The following is a 23,863-nucleotide window of genomic DNA, read 5'->3' as shown; positions in this document are numbered from 1 at the left end:
GTCAACAAACAAGTCATGAAGTTTCATCTTGCTCAAATATTTGGATTCACGCTTTGTTATAGTATTGACATCTCATTCTTTCGAGAGTGTTCTCATTACCTTCAAGATCACTTCTCGGTTGTTGTACACTTTTCAAAGTGCATTGATTTTCAATCAAGATTCCACTAACTCTCTCATCAAAGTCATTGATTCTCCGAGTTTCATCTTGTAATTGTCAAATTTAGCAATCGTCATAGAGAGTTTGTTTTCTTAGGTCTATTCATTACCTTTGTACAGCTAAATCAAATTTTCTCAAATTTTTTTTGCGGTCTTACAAATTTTAATTTTGCAAAATGTGTTCTTATCAAGAGTTTTGTACAGAATTTCTTTAGCCTCATTATCAAGAATGACTTTCTTCTGGTTATAATTCGTCCATTCACTCCTTGTTTTTTCTAACATTTGAGGAGCACTGCCAGTGATGACTATGGATTTGTTGGCTTTTAATATCTTCAATTGTCTATCTGTGATAGCAAACCACGTATCATCATCCTGAGCAACTAAATGAGCATGCTTTCTTATCTTCGAGTCATCAAAATCTTTCTTGGAGAATATCTGAATTTTTCTAAATGAATCCATTTGAAAATAAATGTTCAGATTCAAGAATAAGCCTGGCTTTGATACCATTTTCATAGGATCGGTTGAAGTTTTTAAAAGTGGGGATTGAATAAACACTTGAGACAAATTTCTTTTTTTAAAAAAATTAATCCATTCGGGTTGACAACTAACTTGTGTATTCTCGATTGTCAATGTCAGTTGGCTAAAAAATATGAGCGGAAGAAAGCCAAACTGACATACTAGAACAAATCAAATAAGTGTTTGGCTATGTAAACTGAACGGTAAACTGAAAACAATAAGCATGCAAGTTTTTTTTTGAATGTTCATAGAACTCAAGCTCCTACGTCATCTTCTTTTTGGGAAGGTCACACTAGAATACTATGGATAGTAAAAGCAATTTACAAAATTTCAATTCAGTTTGGACTTAAATACTGTCAAACTAAAACACCTAGTTCAACTCAAATGAATGAATACCAATATATAAACTGTTATCAAATACAATGAATTATGATTATACTATATTCTAGCACTTAATGATCCTCAATGATTAAATACGATTCTTTGTAAAATGTGCTCGACTGATTGAGTTTAGTTCAAATACTAGAAATCTTGAATGCTTAAATCTCTGTGAAGGTCTTAGATATTTAATAAACTGAACTCATTCTGTATTTATAGACTCTGAATCAAACGCCCTCAAGTTAAAAAAAAGAATGTCAATTGGCTTGTCTTTTGTCCAAGACATCATCCCTTACATCCGTAAAAGTGTAATGCTGTTGATACTAGCTGTGTGAGTAGGGTACAAAAAAACTTATCCAAAAGATCAATTTAGTCATCTGGTATAAACTGATGTCCTTGAAACTGAACGAAGATATCTCGTAAATTGATAAGATTGTTAAGATTCATTTTAGTTTAGGTCAGAGTCAGTTCTTCTCAACTTAGTTCAATTTAAATAATTCAGTTTAGTATGTGAACTTGGTTATTTCAAATTTGCATTGCTCAGTTCTATCTTAAAATGTATTTATTACCAAAAATTTAACTGATCCAACCGATACAATTAGATCGTTGCCCTGATGTAACACCCAACTCTCCAGATTCCATATTCAAAGTCAAATCAAAGTTTTATTTTTGGTTTATATATATTATATAATAATATTCATTGTGCCTGGCACGATCAAGCCGGCTAGTTATACTAACCACTGAGATGTTGACAATTTACAAAATAAATTATTTTATATAATTTTAGTAATATTAAAAAAATAAATAAGATTTCAAATTTTGATTTTTTTAATATTCGATATATTATATTATTCTATACTAATCTTATACAATATAATTTTTGGGATGATGCAGATCTAGGCAAAAACTTGTGTGAGACGGTCTCACAGGTTGTATTTTTTGAGACATATCTCTTATTTAGGTTATCATGAAAAAATATTACTTTTTATGCTAAGAGTATTATTTTTTATTGTGAATATCAGTAGGGTTGACCCGTCTCACAGATGAAAATTCGTGAGACTGTCTCACAAGAGACTTAGCTACATATCTATTATTCCATGGGTGTAGTATTTCGTTTTGTTTTTTTATAGTACAATATAATATAATTTATTTAAAATATAGTCTAGAAATTGAATTCAAAAACCCATGGATCATGTCTTTCCACATGCTTTCGCTAGACTTTATTACAAATTCAAATAGACATTTGAAAAAGTCCAAATCAAAATAAAAACCAAACACCTCCTTCACACTTCATTTAATTTTTTTGAAGTAAAATAAATTGTAGACATTGTCATCCAATTCTACGACAAGTGGCGACCATGTACCAACTTTTTTTGTATTTAATATCTTGATTTATCCCACTGATTTTTTTTTTCTCTCTCCATGCAAATAATTTGTTTTTTTTTTCTCGAATATGAGATTCATATTAAATACATGATTTTAATATCATATTAGCTATAAATATCGACATTTTGATTGATCTTTTTTTATATTAATTTCATTTTTCTCAAACAAATATTAATTTCATTTTCTTTAGACTGGATTTCAACAAAAGTATGTCTAATTTTACAAATTTCTTTTATGCTAGAAATTTCATATTTCTTCTTGATTTTACAAATTTCGAACTTTAATTGTCCTCTTTTATGCGCTCAATTTTGCAAATATTGTACGCAATATTTAGGGTTTGGTACCTCTTTACAGTTATGACTATACTTTAATCACTTAAAAACCGGAATCTCTAAGCATACAAGGTATCGTGTTGGGATACATTTTTTAGCATTCAAGACGTCACGGAAGTATTAAAATTTTATTTTCGAGTTCGAAACATTTCTTAGGTGCCATATGTTATTTAAACATCAAAATGGTGTTTAGATTGTATACATGTGCTTTTAAACGCTGGACTCCAAACCAATATGAGATTAACGGATATGACTTTCTTGTATCTCACTTCGAACGGATCTCTGTCTTTTGATCGTCAAATTAGGTCAACGATCAGATACTATGTTCCTTGTTTGGATTGCATTAGTAGTCACAAAAATTTGTGCATTGAGACTGAAAAGTCTGAATTTAAAAAATCCAGAGTCCGGTGTAACATTAGAGGGATGCGGCGGTGATGGAATAGCTTGGCCGAAATTTTCTCCTAATTTCATTGGGATGGCCGAGACTTTGCTTGGAAGGGGGGAGGATTTTTGTAAGCATTAGTGCTTTTATTGTGTTCAAAAGCTCTGTTATGTCTTGTGTCCCCTCATGATGTATTTATAGAACGTCATTCCTGATCTCATTAGGAGTCCATCTCCATCAGAATTTTTTATTTTCATTAATTAAAATTAACAAACTTTTGATAATGTATTATATAACAATATTATATACTCATATCTTTATATCTCCAAATAAAGTATATATATATATATATATATATATATATAAACATTAATATATTTACACACGCACATATAATACACGCATAGATATATTAATTAAATTAAATAAATATTATTTAATTTATTTAATTAACCTATTAATTAATTAATTATAGACCACTATAAAATATTTAATGAGAATTTTATACACATTAGTAGTCATTACTAGTAGTACTATTATTTAATTAGTAAATTCCAAATCCGCTAACTAATTAATTCTGAACTCATTATAACTTGATCGATGATATGACATCGCCGATGTATCAAGGATACAAATTTCGTTCATATAATGAAAATTGAAAATTTCAAAGATCAAAATTTTCACTGTCCATATTTGGCAGCTGCCAGTTTTGTGAACTCTTTAATCAAAACAAGCAGTTTCACTCTTCTTCCTTAATTAGCAATTAAGATAACTTCTATTTCTTCTATCTTATGGAATCAACTTATAAACTCCTTTATAAGCTTTCTGTTTGATCTCTATCAAACTACAGTCGTCAAATTCAAGTCCTTGAACTTTGACTATCTCAACGAGAACACAAAGTTCGATACTTGTGTGACCCTTAATAGTTCAGGGATACAGCTAGCTGTGAGTTCACATCTTTATGTGATTCAGAATAATATTTATTCTTATTCGGGCTTACCCTAATTAGCTTCATTCTTTTCATCATCTCCTTGATCAAGAATGTCATAACTCATTTCTGATTTCACCCATCAGATCATGGTAAGAGCGTCTTGTAGCATCGTTTCATGATCCTCTAGGTATCGCTGATAATGCCTGGAAGAACCTTAAGTTATGGTTAGCATACAGTATGGTCCCTTCAACTCTTATATCCCGATCGAATCTGCAACCATTGGTATATCGAGAGTTACATATGAATCCCATATGATGTGATGTATCTTTGAGTAATAATAGTGTCATGATATGTGTAACAAGGAAAACACTTTTCCTTAAAAAATATTTCTTGCTCTGGCAAGAGACTTCTTGCACTATTAACTCATCAGATGACATAGGATATCTTCACCCGTAGACAAATGGTGAATCTCTGACTACAATGTATTTGTTCCTACGTATTTCGAAACTAACCCAACATCACTATCTGACGTTCCTCAATGGAGTTGGTAAGCGGATCAAAGTGCATGCTAGTATGTAGAGCCTCTACATTGTCTCGGCTCAAATGACTAATGATGTACAACCATAACCGCAGACTATTTCAATCGATATATGAGAACCACTTAAACAGTCTGAAGGAGGGTTGTTCAATGAATCATCAAATGATCGCTCATCTGTATGTATTGACATCTTCATGCTCTTACTAATAAAACATAGCGTATACATCGCATATGCTAGTCTCGAGCTCAAGCCACCTTTATTCTTATTTTAGCCGGCTGATTCGACCAGGAACATGTTTAGAATACATGATACACTTCCTAATTAGTTTCATGATATTACGTTGCAATGCAGATCTCATGGTACCTATTATATATTCAAAGACTTTATCTATGCAGTTTGCATGAATAAACAGATAAAGTAAATGTCATAATTCGATAAAACAATAAAATAATATTAAAATAGAAATCGTTTTTACATCAGAGTCAATAAACCCAAACCACAAGTTATTTCATTGTACATCTACTCTAACATACCCGACAATGTGAGGTGCCATAGTTTTGGCATGTAAAACTCAAATAAATCAAAATCACAAAAATACATAAATAGAACATACCGATTCACGCGGGTTGTCTTCTAAGTATATAGCTTTTCTAAAAATATTCATGTAATAGATGGACAAATATACATAAACATAATTTGTATTAATTAAATTAAAAATAACAAAATATGCACATACGTTTCTCCTAAATTATCTTATTCACGTAAATTACATAAACTGGAGACAAAGTGAAAGAGTAATGATTATGATTAAAAATAAAAATAAAAAAGGGAAAGATTGAGAGTAAATTCTAAACCCTCTTCTTTCTATGAATCTTAGCTTGTTTAGCTCTTAGACCACAAGTATATATACATGTGGATAACTGCATTACAAAGAAGCCAAAGTGACTATGAAAAATACTGAAAGAGATCCGAAGATGGTGGCGGCGGAAATGGGAATAAAGAAAATTACGAAGTAGTAAAGGGCAAGAAGTTTGTCCGAATGGTGAATGAGCTGTTTGATGAAGACAAATAATTAAATATATAATGAGGATTGATGAATAACTTTTGAAGGCAATTTACTGATATTTCAAACACTGCCACATGTTTTTTTTTTTTTTTAAATATAAATTAATTAATCTTTCTACAAAATTCTCAATGCCACATCACTATCCGCCATTAAATTTTAATAAACAAATTCTTAAATTTTAATAAACAAATTCTTACTTTGAAATTATCGTCCTCTTTAACTCATGAGTCATCACATCTTCCATCCACAACTCCTATTTAATAAATATGGACTAAATAGATTAGACAATTTAATGATTTAGGGGTATATCAAGATTTTTTTATCAAATTTTTCTTTTAAAAAATTAGTGATATATGGATAGAAAAAATTTTTTTAAAGAGATTCTAAATAATCCATTTCAAGATATTTAACTACTGGATTTCAATTTTATTTCTTCCTTATATTTGGAATCATTTTTAAAATAAATAAATGACTAGGTCTCTTGTGAGATGGTCTCACGAATATTTATCTGTGAGACGGATCAACCCTATCGATATTTACAATAAAAAGTAATACTCTTAGCATAAAAAATAATATTTTTTCATGGTGACCCAAATGAGAGATTCGTCATACAAAATACGACCCGTAAGACCGTCTCACACAAATTTTTACCAAAATTATATTTGAGATAGTTCGCTTAATTATATTTGAGATAGGTCGCTTAGAGTGAAAATAATACCAAATTAATTATATTTTTACCAAATTTTTACCAAAATTATATTTGAGATAGGTCGCTTAGAGTGAAAATAATACCATCGGTAGAAATACATAGAGAAAGTTAGACCACGACATCACTATTTACCTTGTTAGTATTCAACAACCCTTTTCGTTTGATATGGTTGTCTCATTTGCTAACACCAACTCCATTTTCCTGCAACAAATCAAACGAGCAAGAATTAGAATACTCGATTAAAACTTGGAAATCAAGAAAATGTCAATCCTAGGCAGCAGCAACATGAACAAACCTCTGTTCCACGAGTTCAAGAAACAGGCTTCTTTCTATCTCAAGGAGAAGATCAAGACTGCCCGATTGGCGTTGACCGATGTCACACCAGCCCAACTGTAATCTCCCTGATTGATTTATTAGTTTTAACTTTTCTGCGCAAGAAAATCTGTATCAGGAACATTTTACTTGCTTCCATGTGATATTTCTTTGTTAAAGTTTGAAACTTTTCATAATGGAAGTGAAGGGCAACCAGAGGTATCGGGAAGAAGCCATGCGCTGGTATAAAATTCTTCATCCAATATTTCTTGTTCTGAGAAAAGAAATAAAGAGCCAACCAGAAAATTTGACGGGGATAGGAAAAAAAATAGCAGAGATTTCTTTATTTACGGCACTAAAAGTCAATAAGTTTGAAACTAAAAGAACTGATGAGATTCTTTTGTTTTTGTCTGAAGGCTGATGGAAGAAGCTACAAATGGGGATCCGGGCGCGCCTGATGCCCGAACCCTGAAGATGATTTCCAGATCAGCTTTTGAAGTTGATGATTATTGGAGAATTGTGGAGATTCTGCACAAGAGGTTCGTTTGGATTGTGTGCATGAATATTTTCTAATTAATGTTTGGTGCAACTTTTTTTAATTTAGTCTTTGAATTTTTTTTATGTGCTTCAGGTTGGTGAGATTTGAGAGGAGATTTTGGAGGGAATCATACAAAGCTGTGGTTGTGTTAGAATATTTGATGACTCATGGTCCTGAAAGCGTTGCAGAAGAGTTTCAAACAGACAGAAATGTTATTAAAGAAATGGAGAGCTTTCAACATATTGATGAGAAAGGGTATCATTCATTTCATGCAAATTATTTGCCAATTTTTTTTTTTGTGCATTGGTTTGACAAACGTTACAGACATAATTATCAATGTAAGAGATAATAACTACAGAAAAACTACAAGTATGCTGCATCTGGAAGTATGAGTTGAATTATTAAATTTCTTAAAAAAAAAAAATTTCTTTTTCTTGGATATCATACACTGAAAAATTGTTTGTCTGTGTAGTTTTAATTGGGGCCTAACAGTGAGGAAGAAAGCTGAAAGGGTATTGAAGCTTCTTGAAAAACGGCCTCTTCTCAAAGAAGAAAGAGCCAGGGCAAGAAAGATTTCAAGAGGTATTCAAGGGTTTGGTAGCTTTTGCCACAGAACCTCATCAGGACAAGGAACCCTGCAAGAATCATCATCACTAAAAACATTTGATAGATGCAATTCCCAGTACAATGATCATGCCAGTCAAGAGGATTTCTTTCACGAAGAAGCAGAAACAGAAGGAAAACCAGAGCAGCCGCGAGTCAATCCAAGAGTAGAGAGTTTCACCTCAGAAAACATCCCCACCAGAGGGGATTTGAAAGAGAATATGGCTCCAGATCAGGGAATACTTTTGAGGGAACTGAGTGAAGAGAGCTGGTTTCTCAAAGGGGAGTTGAATCCACTTTTAGATGACAAAAAAGATGAATCCAGGTCAAATGTGTTGATGCAGGATCATCACCCCTTTGATGATGCAGAGCATCCAACAACTGTGTCTTTGTTATAAAGTAAAGACTCAAGGAAAGAATATGAAAAGATGTTGGAGATATACTTCGTGTGGAGCTCGGAAGATGTCAGATGCCACGTCTATTGCTGTTGTTCTACAATACCCTCGTGCGATAGCCTATATGTTTCAATCTTCATATGGTAAATACTGTTGGGTTGTAGGATTTATAGTAGAAATACATTCTATTCGATCCATATATAAACAACACGTGCCCTGTATTGTCAGTTACTTTGTAGAGAGGACTAAACTTAATGTTCAGCCTCTTGTGTATTCCCATTTGGTATTTCTTCATGCTCCTGTCACTGAAAAAAATAAATGAAATCTTGCTCGGACGTTTCGACTTTTATGCGTCAAACCCTGTATCAGATTTTCATTTCCTCAAATTTAAATCCTTGATCCAAACAAAAAGTAATTAACCAAATGAAACATGTTCGTGTATTGCAGCAAATCAAAGTACAACAGAATCTCTTCACTTCGACCTCTTTCACTTAGTTGCATTAGTAGCCAATTTCAAATATACCTTAACATTTACAAGGTTAGATGGATACATTAGAAGGTGATTTCAAGATTTGCGGAGCCAATCTTGGATAGCAAGCTTCAGTGCGTAGTTGGGAGTAAGATTTAGGTGACTTAACTTCAAATTGGTCATTGGAGATGTTTCATGCCCGTTACCCAACCATCCTCGCAAGGCGTCTCCCTCATACGTAAACCCATCCGCTGCTACCTGAGGGTTGTGCATTATTTCCTGTAAGAAAACCAACCAACATAACTTTAGAATGGATCAAGAATGGTAAAAATAAGGAACTAAAAAACTAGAAAAGCATATCTTTATGTTGATCTGATTCGAGTGATTTAACTATTTGTGAAAAAAATTTACCTACCTGAAGAATCGGGCATAAGAAAAAAGATGGTACGGTTTGCTCTTCCAAGATACACAACCGATCCAGCTCCTCAACAAGAGATGGAGTCATCTCGGGTCTATCCCTACCACTTGATCCACAACATTGCAATCCCAATTCCACCAACCTCCTAGCTATATAGCCACACCAATCACCAGCAGATAAATCCAAAACTGATGCCACTTTCCCATCGGATACTGCCCTGCGCACCTGAGCAACTAATCCTCCCAGCATTTTTCCAGTGACTAGCTGAAGTATGATTAAACCAAATGAATACATATCAGACTTGTGGGTGAGCATTCCGGTTCTATGAAATTCAGGATCTGTATATCCAAAATCACAGCTTGATCCAGTACAATGTCGAAAACTTGGGCAGCGGAGAGTTTGACTCGCTACTAGCATATGATCTCCATAGTCGCCTAGTTTGCACCTGTACACGGAATCGAGGAGTATATTCCCGGGATTCAAATTTCCATGTACGATCTTTTCCGGTTCGAAGGAGTGTAAGAATAGAAGACCAGTTGCAATATCAGCAATCATTCGTGTTCTGACCTTCCAGTTAAGGTGGCAAATGTTATTGTTAAAAAGGTGATTCTTGAGGCTACCACAGGGTAAATACTCGTAAACGAGTGACAAGGATCCCGGACATACTCCGATCAAGTCAACCACTCGAGGATTGCGTATTTTAGCGAAAACTTGTGCCTTCATTCCCAAAGAAAAATATGGTTAGTGTTTTTAATTCTTAACGGTAGCAGACTAACAGGCAACACAGCCAAGAGTTTAGGTGGTTCCACCATATAGGCCAAAATACATGAAGTAGCACTCAAGTGGATACAACTTTATTAGTCTCTCATAGTTTCTATGGTATCACTGTAATTAAATCATATCAAAGATACATCTTAATCTTAGTATCATCAAATTTATCGCACATTATTATTTGATCGTGAAGTTAAAATTGAAAATTGATGAGAGTCATAGAAGAGAGACAGTATTTACTATTTTGTGGAACTCTGTCTGCCTCTGCATATTGTAGGAATGCAACTTCTTCACAGCAACAGTCTTACCCACCAGTTCCCCTTTGTATACTGTGCCGTAACTTCCCTTGCCAACACGGAAACTCTCGGAGAAATTACAGGTAGCAATCTCAAGATCAGATAACGAAAATTCAGGTAATCTAGAAGCAACTGCCGCAAATCCGGTCTGTATTATCTGGTTTGAGTCGTCATTTGGTTTGTCTCCTATCCATCTATCAACAAATTTCATTTCCTCATTCTTCTGTCTCCTAAGTTTTTGCTTCTCCTGCCGTACTGAAGCAATGGAAGCCTGCATAAGCTTCAATTCTCCCGAAACTTCTTCACATCTAAGATTTGTTTCCCGAGCACGACTTTCCAAAAGAGAGATACTCTGCACAGTCTTCTGCAATTGGCAAGTCATTTTCTCTCTTTCTTTTAGCAGCTTTTCTTGTTCTTGTATTACAGGTGCATTCTCAGAATCTGCATGAAGTTTAACTTCACCAGAATGAGCATCTTCCAATGACTTAACCTATTCAGAATGAGCAAATATCATTTAAAACTCAATTAATATCATAATCACTCGCCCCTTTTCAAGTCACGAACACAAAATGCTTGATGAACCAAAATGATTACAGAACAAAATTATTACCTTACTTATCCCTTCAATTGCTTCAGCTCCCAATTTCTCACTCTGTACGAGCTCAAGATTTGCTTCATCGCTCAGCTCATTAACATCCATTTTTAACTCCGCATGCTCAAACAATAAGCTTTCCTCCACAAACTTGGCTCTTGAAACAGAATATGCAGGTTCATCAGAAGTGGTGCATCCAGAGAAAGAGCTCGTACTTTTCGAAGAAGTGGTGCATTCCGAGAAAGTGATCCTGTTTCTTGAAGACGCACTTTCGGAATAGAGAGGATCCCACAAGTTTTCAACACTAAGCAAACCAGCTGATGGGGTCATGCCAGCCGCAGATGTGTCAGCCTGTGCACATTATTTTTTCTCCCGAGTTGGCTTAGATTGAAACAGACCATAAAAAAAATGACAAAAGGTGCAAAAGACCACCTCATTCCTGTCAGAATTCGGTAGGGTAGAAATTGAGCTTTCAGTAGCTTGCCTAGTGCAAATCAATTTTCCTTTGTTTACGAACCACATCTCACAGTAAGAAGGGGCATGTTTTGCAGCATAACTTGCCTTATGAGACCTCTTTTTCCGTTTCATGTAACTGTAAGGAATTTATTAAAGCTGATACTTGAAAATGTTCTTTATAAATGTACTGAAAATAAGTAAGAGCATTTCTCAACAGCGATGGAACTAGAAGAGGGTAGTTACAGGCAATTGCCCCTACTCCCTCTTAAATTTCCTATAATCATATAAAGTTATGTGCATTATATTACACAAAAATATAGTTCTGCCCCTCCTCCCAAAAATTAAGGAGTGTAGTGAATTGCATACTTGGGAATGGATCCAATAACAAGTTTTTTAATAGCATGACGAACAACTAAATGTACAATTCCCTTATGAATCTCATCAGCTTCAATTGTGATAACACTTGCTTTAACCTGCAATATAGTAACACATCTCATAAATTACCATGAAATGGTTACCCCAGGGAATTTGATATCAAAATGATCAAATGTATTTTATATATTTATTTTACTCAATACTCACTATAATTATATGAACTGCGATGTGCTAGATAGTAGTTTACAATTTAGAATCACACAAGAATTTGATATAAGAAGATATAAAAATATTTAATGAAATATACCCCTGCTCTGCTGCATATCATCAGGTAATTTGACAACAGCTTCATTGCTTCTCGCCTCTCCTGATTTATAAATGCAGCCACTGTTTCAGGATTCGCTTGACTTTTGGGCAATTTTCCCACTGTATGACAGATTAGAAACAAAACAAGTCATTAATAGCAATGCTAATTACAGATGAATAGATAATTTTATCAAGTGCTCTGTTAGCGGGTGATACACATAATACGATTACAAATGAAACATCACCGTCGGTTTTGTCTCTTGGATACCCCAGAAAACAATACAGCAAGGATTTGGGATATTAACAAATAAAAGTTTCCCATCAAGAATTTGAGAGATTCATAAATATGGAATCGTTATTAAAGAAATATGGAATTATTAGATAAAGAAATCCGAATGCTAGAAAATATCAATTTCATCTTCCGAAAACCAAATGTGGTCATAGAGTTGCTTGAACGATAATGATTAGAATGCAAACGAATCAAGCTTGTGTGTTTTTCGAGATTTCTGTAATATTAGTCAATTTAAATTTGATATTATGGAACTCGAACATATTTAAATATCTTCGGGGCCAAATTCGAGCCCAAATTCCTTGACTGATCTTGTGAGCTTTAGTATATAAATATATTTAAAAATAAACAAAAACAAAAATTCTAGATTTTATCAACAGAAATTGATATTTAAGGTTGAAGCAAATGACTCGATTTCGTACTCAAACTCCAAGTCTAGTTGAACTTAAGCCAATAAGCGTTTCGAGGAGCTTAGCTTACGGACATTAATTTCGTACTCAAAACTCCAAGTCTAATCTTATCCTGCTGGTTGGCACAACCATTAAAGCTAGTTGACCCCAATTGAATACAAAACTAATCTTGTTCTAGGAAGGTAATAAACACCAAAACATCAAATCAAATACTAATTCCATCACTAAAATTGAGGGGTAAAAATGAAACTTACAGAGAGTTGGAATGAGAGGAGAAGGCCTATGAACGTGAAGAAGGCAAATTTCGTGTCCCTGAAAAGTGTTAAAACTCCATTGCAGCAGAGCAACAGCCTTTTCCACCGACTTCCCCACTGCCACGTGTACTGCTCCGCTACCTCCCCCCAGGAGCTGAGCACTCATTGTTTGGCCAAACCCTTGGCAGAAATCCCCCTCCGGCGAAGACCCAGATAGGAAATCTTGCACAGCATCATGAGAGAAGCTCAGAAGCTCCGCCATTCTGCATCGACTCACCAAAGATGGTGGCTTTCCGGTAAAATATTTGGTAAGAATATTACCTTTCGGAATCGGAATCGGAATCGGAATCGGAATCGTAATCGTTGTTTATCAAGATTTGAAGACTTTTTATCTGGTGAGGTGGGTGTGTCATGTGGGATGAAAATGGATTGAAATTTCCAATTTATTATCGAAGTGCTTTACCGGGGACCAAAATTGTCCCGGCTTTGGATTTAGATGGTTCTAAAAAAAATACAAAAAAAAGCTTATGAGGTCATGGTCAATTTTGTGATATGTTTTCACCTTATCTAATATATGAAAAAAATATATTATACTTTATGTTAAAAATATAGTGATTCAAATCTCGCTATGTAATCATACAACAACTGGTGTAATATACATAAAAAATTTCTTTCGGCTACACAATAATATAATGCATATGCGACCAAAATAGTACAGTCAACACACTATTTACATCAGTATATAAGAAATAATATAATAATACACAAAACATGACTCGAATACGACAATAAATTATATTGTCTCTATTCACTATTAATTGTAGGACTTCTTTGACTAGACATGCTTAGCCCTTCACTATTATCATTTCTCTGCATAGTCTTGTAACATGTTCAACAAAATTAGCTTCTAAAGTGTGAGCATACACAACAAATATCATTGTAACACATAACAATTATATTAACAACACAAGTATAATTGAAATCATAGCAGATATACTTTCTTCGTTGTTTTTGGACTACTATACAACCAACAATATCAATAAATGTCGCTCCCTTACTACTGCGACAACTATAATACGTCGCTCCCCAACTACTGCAACAAACAACAATACACCGCTCCTCTGCTACTTCGACAAACAACGATATCACTGACCAATAACCAACAACCAACAATATCAACAATAATAAACAACAACATTTATAATATCAAACCACTCATTACCAATGATTTACCATCGTTTGACACAATATTATTCATAAATACTAAACAATAACAACATATACTTGTATGTCAACTCGTACCTGATAATCAAGTACATATAAAATCTGGTTATTTCTTTTATCCCGATACTTGTGACATATCTAGATAAATCAACAATAATTATCATATCATTTTCATCATATCAACACAATTATAACGGCCTTAATGTAAAACATCAATTAGTCAAACAACAATTAGTTCAACAAAAATATAAAACTCAATTATAAATATTCATCGTTCAATAATTAAATTATGGTGTATTTAGTCCACGATACTAATATCAAATACACCCTAAACAATTAACTTCAATTAATAGATATATCAAAACATCCACTAAACTACGAAAAATTCATATCAAATGATAAAATATAACTTGTAGACTCCAAATATATAATTTGATATAACAACCAAAACAACGTCCTAATTTCAATTTAACAGTTTAATTTTCTCATTATAATAACTTGAGCTTAATTCAAAATAACACAATTACAATCTTGTATTCGTTGTTAAAATCATATGCTGTCAAAAATCTTCAATTTGGGTATGATTTAAAAATTTATTAAAAAATTGACGAATTACAAACATAACCAAAAATATGCAATTTATACATCAAATCGAAGACTTCATATCAATTATATCAAAACTGAAATCGGCTCGTCAATTGGATAAATAAATAAGTCGCAAGATCGAATTAAAAAAATGAAACTCTATTTGTTTCATTTTCCATCATTTTTGACGTAACCTTCTGTCATGTCAACTTACTTTTACAAATTTATATTTTTTAGAAAAACTATTATATTATATTTATAATATAATATATACAATATTTAATATTTTCAACATCAATATATTCATTTGCACAAGTCAAATTGTAAGGTCCAGGAAATTTAATTTACGTAACCTGAATGCATTCAATCTAGGATTTAATTAAATTATGTGTTTATTTATTTTTATGCATTCAATGCATAATTATTGCATGATAGGATTCATTTCAAGATTATTTTAAAAGTTCACGCATTAGGGTTTCTAAATGCATTTCGCGCTCGATCGAGAAACGAAGACCGGAGAATTACCAGAAAAAATATTTTATTACATATTTAATTTCTAATAAGTAATACAAGGTGTTTTAAGTGTGTTTTTCAAGAAATGAGCTTTGTTGGGTATTTTTACCCGTCAGAGAATATTTTTAATCGATACGCAAATTTTATCGAAACAGATGACTTTTTGAGGGTTCAGACAATATTTTCAAAAACTTACCAAAAAAAAATATTTTTCGAGAATGTATTGGGCTTGATGGGCCTAATTTTAAGCTTAGTGGGCTCAAGATCTTTTTTTTTTAAACTTTTAAAATATAATTAAGGGCCCATTAACATGTGATTTTCTATTTAAATGCTACACTATTATACCCTAAACCTAATCACCTCCCATCAGCCGCACACCCTGTAAGGCCCGAGAACTTTATCCTATTAATCTGAAATGATTTGGGGATAATTGATATGATTATAGACGAAAAGGATCGGACCGGAAAAGACAAGATAATGCATGAAAATGTGCGAGGAACAGTAGCCCTCGCGCATATGCGCGGCACAGATGCGCGCATATGCGCGACATGGGCAGAGGACCTCGCGCATATGCGCGAGCCTGTACAAGCGAAAGATCCTTCGCGAGGACAGAAAACCTCGCGCATATGCGCGAGGCAAGTATGTGGGGTGATTGGCGAGACAGTAAGTCTCGCGCATATGCACGAGACATGACGCGCATATGCGCGAGCAGATGTATTCAGGAATGCCGAGTCCAGAGAGTTGGGCGCATATGCGCGGAAATGTGTCGCGCATATGCGCCAGCAGTTGGGAAGACACGCGCCGAGACTTAAGGTCTCGCGCATATGCGCCGGTTGATGTCGCGCATATGCGCCAGCAGTTGGGAAGACACGCGCCGAGACTTAAGGTCTCGCGCATATGCGCCGGTTGATGTCGCGCATATGCGCGAGACGTGTTTTATGAAGGAGTGAGCCACTTGCCTTGCATGCACGAAATATGTATGTATATATATAAACATACAAACGTTAATCCTCAGAAGGAAAAAGAAAGAAAGGAACGGAAGAAGCAGCTTCTGATTTTGATCGAGATTTACGAAAAATCCGTCCGTCTGTTTTTGAATCCGACTTCAGTACTGTGTTCCTATTGACGCAGGCTACAACTGGACATTGATATGGATAGACTTGACTTCGAGACTTCGTCTTCATCCGAGCGTGAAGAGAAAGGTATAAATAAATGTTGATTCGGGATTGCACAACTCGAGTTAGGTTCGACTTGAGTTTCCCAAAATCACATACTTTACTTTATTGCATTGATATTTGCAGATTATCAGATTGATATGTTTAGTCTATTGAATTATAGCAGAGCCAGAGTTTGAGTTTAGGGCAGATAAGCCTAGCTAGGGCAGAATCGCCGAGTCTTTGTCAGAACCGCGTAGACTCTAGACTTTCGGTGTATCGATGAGCTTAGATGTAGATTGACGTCTATTGTAGACATTCGATACAGCATACCAAAGTCTAAATTAGACCGGGATCCCTAGATTAGAATGAGAGATGAGTCGAGTCTTAGATATCGAGACTAGAACTTGATTTACAGATTTGTATTGATTTATGTTTCGTAGATTACGATTCAGACATTATTTACAGATTGGTATTGATACATGTTGTTTGATTATGCTACATGTGATAAGATATAATTCATGCTTTTATGTTAATTCAGTTAACTGCATGTATACATTATTTATACTGGGATTTATTCTCACCGGAGTTATCCGGCTGTTGTCTTGTTTTGTATGTGTGCATGACAACAGGTGGGACATGATCGAGGTCAAGAAGATGATGAGAGAAGACGAGTTTAGAGTGGTGATTCCGAACTTATTGTAGACTTGATTTAATACTTGAAATTTAGTAGTTAAACCTTAGACTAGTTTGAATAATTGTTGTACATTATTGTACTTATATACTGAGATGTATATTAGTTACATTCCATTACGCTCCGCACTTGCATTTTAAAAAGAAAAATTTTTAGACCCTGATTATCTGAATTGATAATTAATTCCCAAAGATGATTAAGAAGATGATTAGCGTCCGGGTCCCCACACACCCCTTCTTCAGCAACTCTTTTTACGTAATCTTCAGCAGCTAGGGTCTTCAACTCTCGGCCATTGCTAAGTCCTTTAATAAAAGATTCACCCCACCTCTCCGGTTCGCGTTTCGCGCATCATTCTTCGACTTTCAATCACGTTTTTGGTTAAGGCACGCTATGTACTTTCTTTTATGCATCATTCACGTCATTATTGTGCTGTCATGTGTGAGTTGTATATGATTTGATCGGTTTTTGCATGGTCAAGCGTTTATGGTTTCTGTTTTCATTGTCCACGCATAAATCTTTTAACGCCTCACGCTTTCATGTATTTCGTGCAAGGGACTGTTGGTTGTCAAGATAAAGGGGCTGTGTATGATGGAAAAAGAGTAGTTGTAAGGAAGGAAGTCGAGGGTGTGCTCGGTCTTGTGTTGAAGGACGAGAGGTTGTAGGGTCGGCAGCTAGGGTTCTAGTGATCTCTGAGCATTTGGGCGTGCATAGAGCGTTGGTGGGCTTAGGGTAGTCCATTGAGGGTCCAATGTGTTCGGTCATGGCCCTGGGGTGGCTAGCTAGGGTTTGGTCTTGGTGGGTTGAGGCTTGAGTCGAAGGGTTAGCGGGTAAGGCTCGGGTAGGGCGAATGGAACTTGTGCAGTAAAATTCCAGAAGCTTTAGGGATGATTTTTGTGAGTCTTAGGTGGCTTGGAATTGTGAATTTAGGGGATGGTTTAGTAAATTTAAGACATGAATTGAGTTGGGAAAATTTTGATATTGTTTCGGGTTGATTCGGGTTAAAACCGGGACCCCAGTCCAAGTTTTAAAACGAATCGATTAAGTTTCGAAACAGGCTCGAGTTTACGTCTAATAATGCTTAAAAATATGTTTTGGGATGTTTTAGGGATTTTGGTAAGTTTTGGGTCGAAATTTTGAGGTCCAGGGTATAAAATGGTCATTTTGGGTTTCAAGGGGCAAAATGATCATTTTGGGTTTCAAGGGGCAAGTTTTAGTCCTGGCAGTGCCCCGAGCATATATTTATCTTGTTTGTGCATTATGTTTATAATTTTACATAATTAAGAAAAATACGGTGCATGCTTGGTTTCAAGGAAAATTTACGTATATGCAAGTTTTTATTAAATGGTGAATATGATGACACGTTTTGAAGAATGTGATTTGGTTGGGACTAACACGATTATATGAGATTATTAGCTGAGGCCAAGGCTCAGTGGAAGGATAATGCTGTCGCCGATGTCCCTGCCGTCGGGTACCATGGTTTATAGATGGATCTATCGAATAGAGCTGATACGAAAGTCACAACTAATGAACTGAATTCAATTAAAAGAAAACGTATACGTATATGACGATATGTTGGGACATGTTTTGACAGGTTATGATTTTATCGACACATTTACGTTCATGCTTTTAAGTTCATTAAATGTATGTTGATTACAGTATTTTCACTGCTGTGTGCTACGTATATGTACTTGCTATTAACGGTGCAGGTATGTTGAGCTTTAGACTCACTAGGCAGTGTTTGATGCAGATGAGCATTTAGATGAGGGGACTGGAGGTGCCGAACTTTGAGTAGACAGAGCTGGATGTGCGCGCACGACCCGATGACAACACTTTTCCGCACATCACGTTTTTATGAGTTTCGAGTAGACATGATCAGTTTTACATGTTTTTATGACACGCTGTTGATTTTCAGGATTTTTACTGGTTTGTTTTATTCATGCATGATTGAGGACCGAGTTGGCAATTTTTTTATATTACAATATTTTTCTTTGTCGATTGTTTACGAGGCATACTTCTCAGCAGGGTTGCATGCATGCAAAATATTTAGATATTTATTTTAAAAAATGTGAGCTTTTTATTAAAAAAAATTTCGGCATTTAATTCAGTAGACGTCTCAGTTGGTATCAGAGCAAGGGTCCTGTGTAGGGTTGTGTCACCGCCAGCTACTGTCGCTCAGTCTTCAAGCCTCAAGTCTGTAAACTTTTATGATTTAAATGTTTTAAATGATTTACAGCTATCATCTTCATGATTACATGAGTTATGATTTACATTACATGTTTAAATGCTTTCACGATTTAATGATTTTTGTTTTAAAAACTAGATTAAATTGCATGATGGGTTACATTTAAAATTGGACTCTATTCAAATATCATACCTCCCAGATGTGCCCCCAATGCAGATAGACAAGACGATATTCCTGGAGGCGGCGGAGGCCTCCACCACCACCACCACCACCGCCATCGCCATCGCCTATGGATGCAGCCACCCGTGTTCTGGAGGGTATGGCTAGGCTACTGGAGCAGCTACAGCAGGCTCTTAGGCCTCAGAGGGATGTTTACAAGCAGTTTAGGCACTTAACTCGAAGGAGTTCGGGGACACTACTGATCCATTCTTGGCAGAAGGATGGATTCAATCACTGGAGTTGCATTTCGAGTACCTGTAGATGAGAGATGGCGACGGGCCAGGTGCGCCATTTACATGCTGAGGGATGATGCATCCCTTTGGTGGGTGGGAAGCCGTTCATGCAGTGGACTTGACTACTCTCACCTGGGATAGATTCAAGGAGATGTTCTATGGGAAGTACTTTCTAGCTAACGTCAGGGGCCAGCCTGACTGAGGAAGTCCATGAGTCTCCGATAGGAGGACTTATCTGTGGCGGATTTTATCCGCAAGTTTGACAGGAGCTGCCATTTTGTGCCCATGATAGCTAGAGATGCTGCCCAAAAGCTGAGGCATTTCTTGGATGGACTGAGACCCACCCTTCGTCGGGACATCATGCTGATGAGGCCGACGGGTTATGATGAGGCCACCGCATGCGATTTTCAGGCGGAGCAGGCTCTGCAAGACATAGACTTTGAGATGCAGAGGAAGCAACATCATACTCAGTCCAGCTTCTAGCCACAGAAGAAACAGAATTCAGGACCACCGAGGCAACAGGGGTAGCAGAAGCTCCGAGGACAGTTTAGGAGGCCCCAGCATCAGAGACCTCCTCAGGCGCTAGGGCCACCTAAGACAGAGGACGGACAATCTTGCAGTCAATGCAACATGTTCCATTTCAGTGAGTGCAGGTGGGGGATCTTTAAATGCTTCATTTGCGGACACGGAGGGCCATAAAGCAACAGACTGCCCTAGGAACAAGTGTCCAACTAGTGGCCGAGCATATGTGATGCACGCCTAGGAGGCCGAGGCAGAGCCAGACTCAACGCTGATTACTGGTAATCCTTGTGTTTAAGATTTTAAATTATCGCTCGATGGCATGGGTTATATGTTTGTTATGATTATTTGTTGGAATTGATAACATAGAAGGAATTAGAGTGCATGCTCTACCTAGTTGGGATTAAGAATTTAATTGGTTAATTTGAGAATTTTATGGACCCAATTGCAACAACCAATAATTTGAGGACCTAATTGCTAAAAATCGAGATTTCATGATACTCTTTTCGAAAACTTCAGGATTTTGGGAGATTTAATTCTAAATTCTCGGGGATTATACGATTGTTTTGGGGTTAAAATTCGAAATTTTTACGGGGTCATTTTGCAAATTTTCAAAGCTTTAAGGACTAATATGCAAATTCCAAATTTTTGAGGAATACTTGGGTTAATTCAGTAATTTTGTGAGGATTTTGGGATAGTTTCCGGTAAGGAATTACTTAAGTTTCAACACGATTAGATTTGATCGTATGTTTTGTCGCAGGGAAGATATACATTTCAAGTGTAGCCACGCATGCATTGCTAGATTCAGGGGCTACACATTCGTTTATATCCGAATCTTTTGTCAAGCGACTAGGAATCATACCAGTGGCGATGGATTCAGGGTTCAGAGTATCGATCCCATCCGAGGATCAGATGTTCACTTCGCAGATAATGAAGAGATTGGAGCTTCGGTTACAGAAATATACGGTGCAGGCAGTTTTGATAGTGTTACCTTGCCGGATTTTGACATTATTCTGGGTATGGACTGGCTTTCTTTGAACGGGGCAGTTATAGACTTTCGACAGAGGTCAGTGTCTGTCCGACCACCTAGAGGGAAGCCGTTTATTTTTTAGGCAGCCAGACACCAGCAGATGCCGCACGTCATTTTCTGTTTGTGTGCGAGAAAGCTTATGAAAAGAGGCTGTCAGGCATTCTTAGCCAGCATTGTATTAGTGACAAAGCCAGTCAGTCAGAGGCTTGAGAACGTGGATGTGGTCAGTGATTTCTCGAGTGTTTTCCCTGACGATGTTTCAGGCATTCTACAGACAGAGAGGTGGACTTCTCTATTGAACTCATGCCAGGTACGGTGCCGATCTCTAAGGCACCCTACCGTCTAGCACCTGCAGAGATGAAAGAATTGAAATATCAGATACAAGAATTGCTAGATAAGGGTTTTATTTGCCCTAACTTTTCTCCATGTGGCGCACTAGTTCTGTTTTCAAGAAGAAGGATGACAGCATGCGACTGTGCATTGACTACTGAGAGCTGAACAGGGTCACAGTCAAGAACAAGTATCCGTTGCCGAGGATCGAGGATTTGTTTGATCAGCTAGCATCAGTGTTCTCGAAGATAGACCTCCGATCTGGATACCATCAGCTGAAGGTGAGAGAGTCTGACGTGCATAAGACAACTTTCCGGACGCGTTATGGACACTATGAGTTTATGGTGATGCCCTTCAGTTTGACAAACGTGCCAGCGATCTTCATGGATCTCATGAATCGCGTGTTTCAGCCATATTTGGATCACTTCAACATCGTTTTCATTGACGATATCCTCATCTATTCGAGGTGCAGAGAGGAGCATATCCAGCACCTGAGGACCGTACTACAGACATTACAGGACAGACGGCTGTACGCTAAGTTCAGTAAGTGCGAGTTCTGGATTGACAGAGTGGCATTCTTGGTCCACATTGTATCTTGGGATGGTATTGAGGTCGACCCCAGTAAGGTCGAGGCATTTATAGATTGGCCAGCACCTAAGAGCATGACAGAGCTTTGTAGCTTCTTGGGATTAGCTAGGTACTACCGAAAATTCATTTAGGGCTTCTCTTCTATCACGGTGCCTATGACCGCCTTGACGAAGAAGAATGCCAAGTTTATCTGAGGATCTGAGTGTCAGGAGAGCTTTGACAGGATAAATCTAGCATTGACCACAACATCAATTTTAGCTATGACATCAGGGCAGGGAGAGTTTGTGTTTTACACTGATGCATCGAAGCTCGAATTGGGCAAGGTTCTGATGCAGCAGGACAAAGTTATAGAATACGTGTCCAGACAGCTAAAGATTAATGAGAAGAATTATTCGACTCATGACCTCGAGCTAGCAGCAGTGGTATTTGCCCTGAAGATTTGGAGACACAATCTATATGGGGAGAAGTGCAGGATTTTTACTGATCACAAGAGTCTGAAGTACTTCTTCACACATAAAGAGCTGAATATGAGACAAAGGAGATGGCTAGAGCTACTGAAGGATTACGATTGTGACATTAGCTACCATCCCTTCTTTTTATCCTTCCGAATCACCAGGATTTCCTGACCCAACAAGTTATAGCTAACTATATTTGAAGAAGAACTCCTATCTTTATGACATGTTTGAGGAAGATAGGGTAAGGCTAATGTGGTTGCAGCGCTATGAACAAGAAGCACGCGGTGATTGCTCATTTGTCGGTACAGAGACCGCTGCAGGCGGAGATTCAGAGATTTGAGCTTGTGGTTTATGCCAGAGGCGATGCACCAAATCTTGCTACTATGACAGTACAACTGACATTGAGAGACATAATTAGAGCAGGGCAGGCTTCTGACGAGCAGTTGCAGAAGTGGAGACAGAGGGATGAGGCTAAGGGCCAGAAACTGTATACAGTTGTGGACGGCATAGTCAGATATATGGACTGTCTATGGGTTCCTGATCGTGATTCCCTGAGAGCAGATATCTTGAGCGAGACCCACAACACCCCGTACTCCATCCATCCAAGGAGTACGAAAATGTACAAAGGCCTTCAGACTCTATATTGGTGGCCGGGCATGAAGCGGGATATTTAGTGATTCGTTTCCGAGTGTTTGACTTGTCAGCAAGTCAAGGCAGAGTATCAAAGACCTGTAGAGACCACTCGCTATTCCCGAGTAGAAATGTGAGAACATCACCATGGACTTTTTGACAGCGCTTCCGAGGACTACTGGAGATTATAATGCCATCTGGGTGATTGTTGATCGGCTAACTAAATCAGCTCACTTCCTACCGATGAAGAAAACTTTCACCATGACTCAGTATGCAGAGCTGTACATTAGAGAGGTAGTCAAACTTCACGGGATCCCAGTGTCCATCGCATCAGACAGGGATCTGAGGTTCACGTCTACGTCTTGGAAGAGTCTCCATCAGGCGTTGGGTACTAAGCTGCTATTCAGTACTGCCTTCCATCCTCAGACAGACGGACAGTCAGAGAGGGTGATTCAGATTCTGAAAGACCTACTCCGAGCTTGCATTATCGACTTCCAGGGCAGCTGGGAGCCGAAGTTACCTCTTGTGGAGTTCTCATACAACAACAGTTATCAGGCATCGATTGGCATGGCTCCATACGAGGCACTGTACGGGAGGAAGTGTAGGTCGCCAGTGTATTGGGACGAAG

General features: G+C 36.8%; 2 protein-coding genes across 3 annotated transcripts; one reads left to right on the top strand and one right to left on the bottom strand.

Annotated features, from left to right (window-relative positions):
• The first annotated feature begins 6,525 nt into the window (after positions 1–6,525).
• LOC142541117 (ENTH domain-containing protein C794.11c) lies at positions 6,526–8,592 on the top strand. Of its 2 annotated transcripts, none has more exons than XM_075647704.1 (4): positions 6,526–6,787; positions 7,124–7,246; positions 7,339–7,500; positions 7,718–8,592. In XM_075647704.1, exons 1-4 carry the CDS (start codon positions 6,657–6,659, stop codon positions 8,244–8,246), a joined length of 945 nt encoding a protein of 314 aa, XP_075503819.1. In that variant the 5' UTR covers positions 6,526–6,656; the 3' UTR covers positions 8,247–8,592. The 2 variants fall into 2 exon arrangements, with proteins under 2 accessions (XP_075503819.1, XP_075503820.1); XM_075647705.1 differs by lacking the exon at positions 6,526–6,787 and adding an exon at positions 6,794–6,950.
• A 66-nt stretch (positions 8,593–8,658) lies between these two features.
• Positions 8,659–13,324, bottom strand: LOC142541116 (U-box domain-containing protein 33-like). Its single transcript, XM_075647702.1, is given in 9 exon segments — positions 8,659–8,819; positions 8,821–8,991; positions 9,128–9,847; positions 10,142–10,687; positions 10,808–11,140; positions 11,222–11,381; positions 11,612–11,718; positions 11,928–12,046; positions 12,880–13,324. Coding segments are annotated over 9 exon segments (2,442 nt in total). The 5' UTR covers positions 13,142–13,324; the 3' UTR covers positions 8,659–8,795.
• Between the last annotated feature and the right edge of the window lie 10,539 nt (positions 13,325–23,863).

This window comes from Primulina tabacum, chromosome 3 (assembly GCF_025594145.1).
Source record: "Primulina tabacum isolate GXHZ01 chromosome 3, ASM2559414v2, whole genome shotgun sequence".
In the NCBI taxonomy this organism is placed as follows: Eukaryota; Viridiplantae; Streptophyta; class Magnoliopsida; order Lamiales; family Gesneriaceae; genus Primulina; species Primulina tabacum.
Note: the sequence above shows the minus strand (reverse complement) of the source record. Positions and strands in the feature narration are given on the sequence as shown.

Excerpts from the sequence above, each read along its gene's own strand:
- LOC142541117 (XM_075647704.1), top strand. The coding sequence starts at position 6,657 with ATGTCAATCCTAGGCAGCAGCAACATGAACAAACCTCTGTTCCACGAG. Across the intron at positions 7,247-7,338 it reads GTGGAGATTCTGCACAAGAG|GTTGGTGAGATTTGAGAGGA; the intron begins GTTCGTTTGGAT and ends TATGTGCTTCAG. Across the intron at positions 7,501-7,717 it reads CAACATATTGATGAGAAAGG|TTTTAATTGGGGCCTAACAG; the intron begins GTATCATTCATT and ends TTGTCTGTGTAG.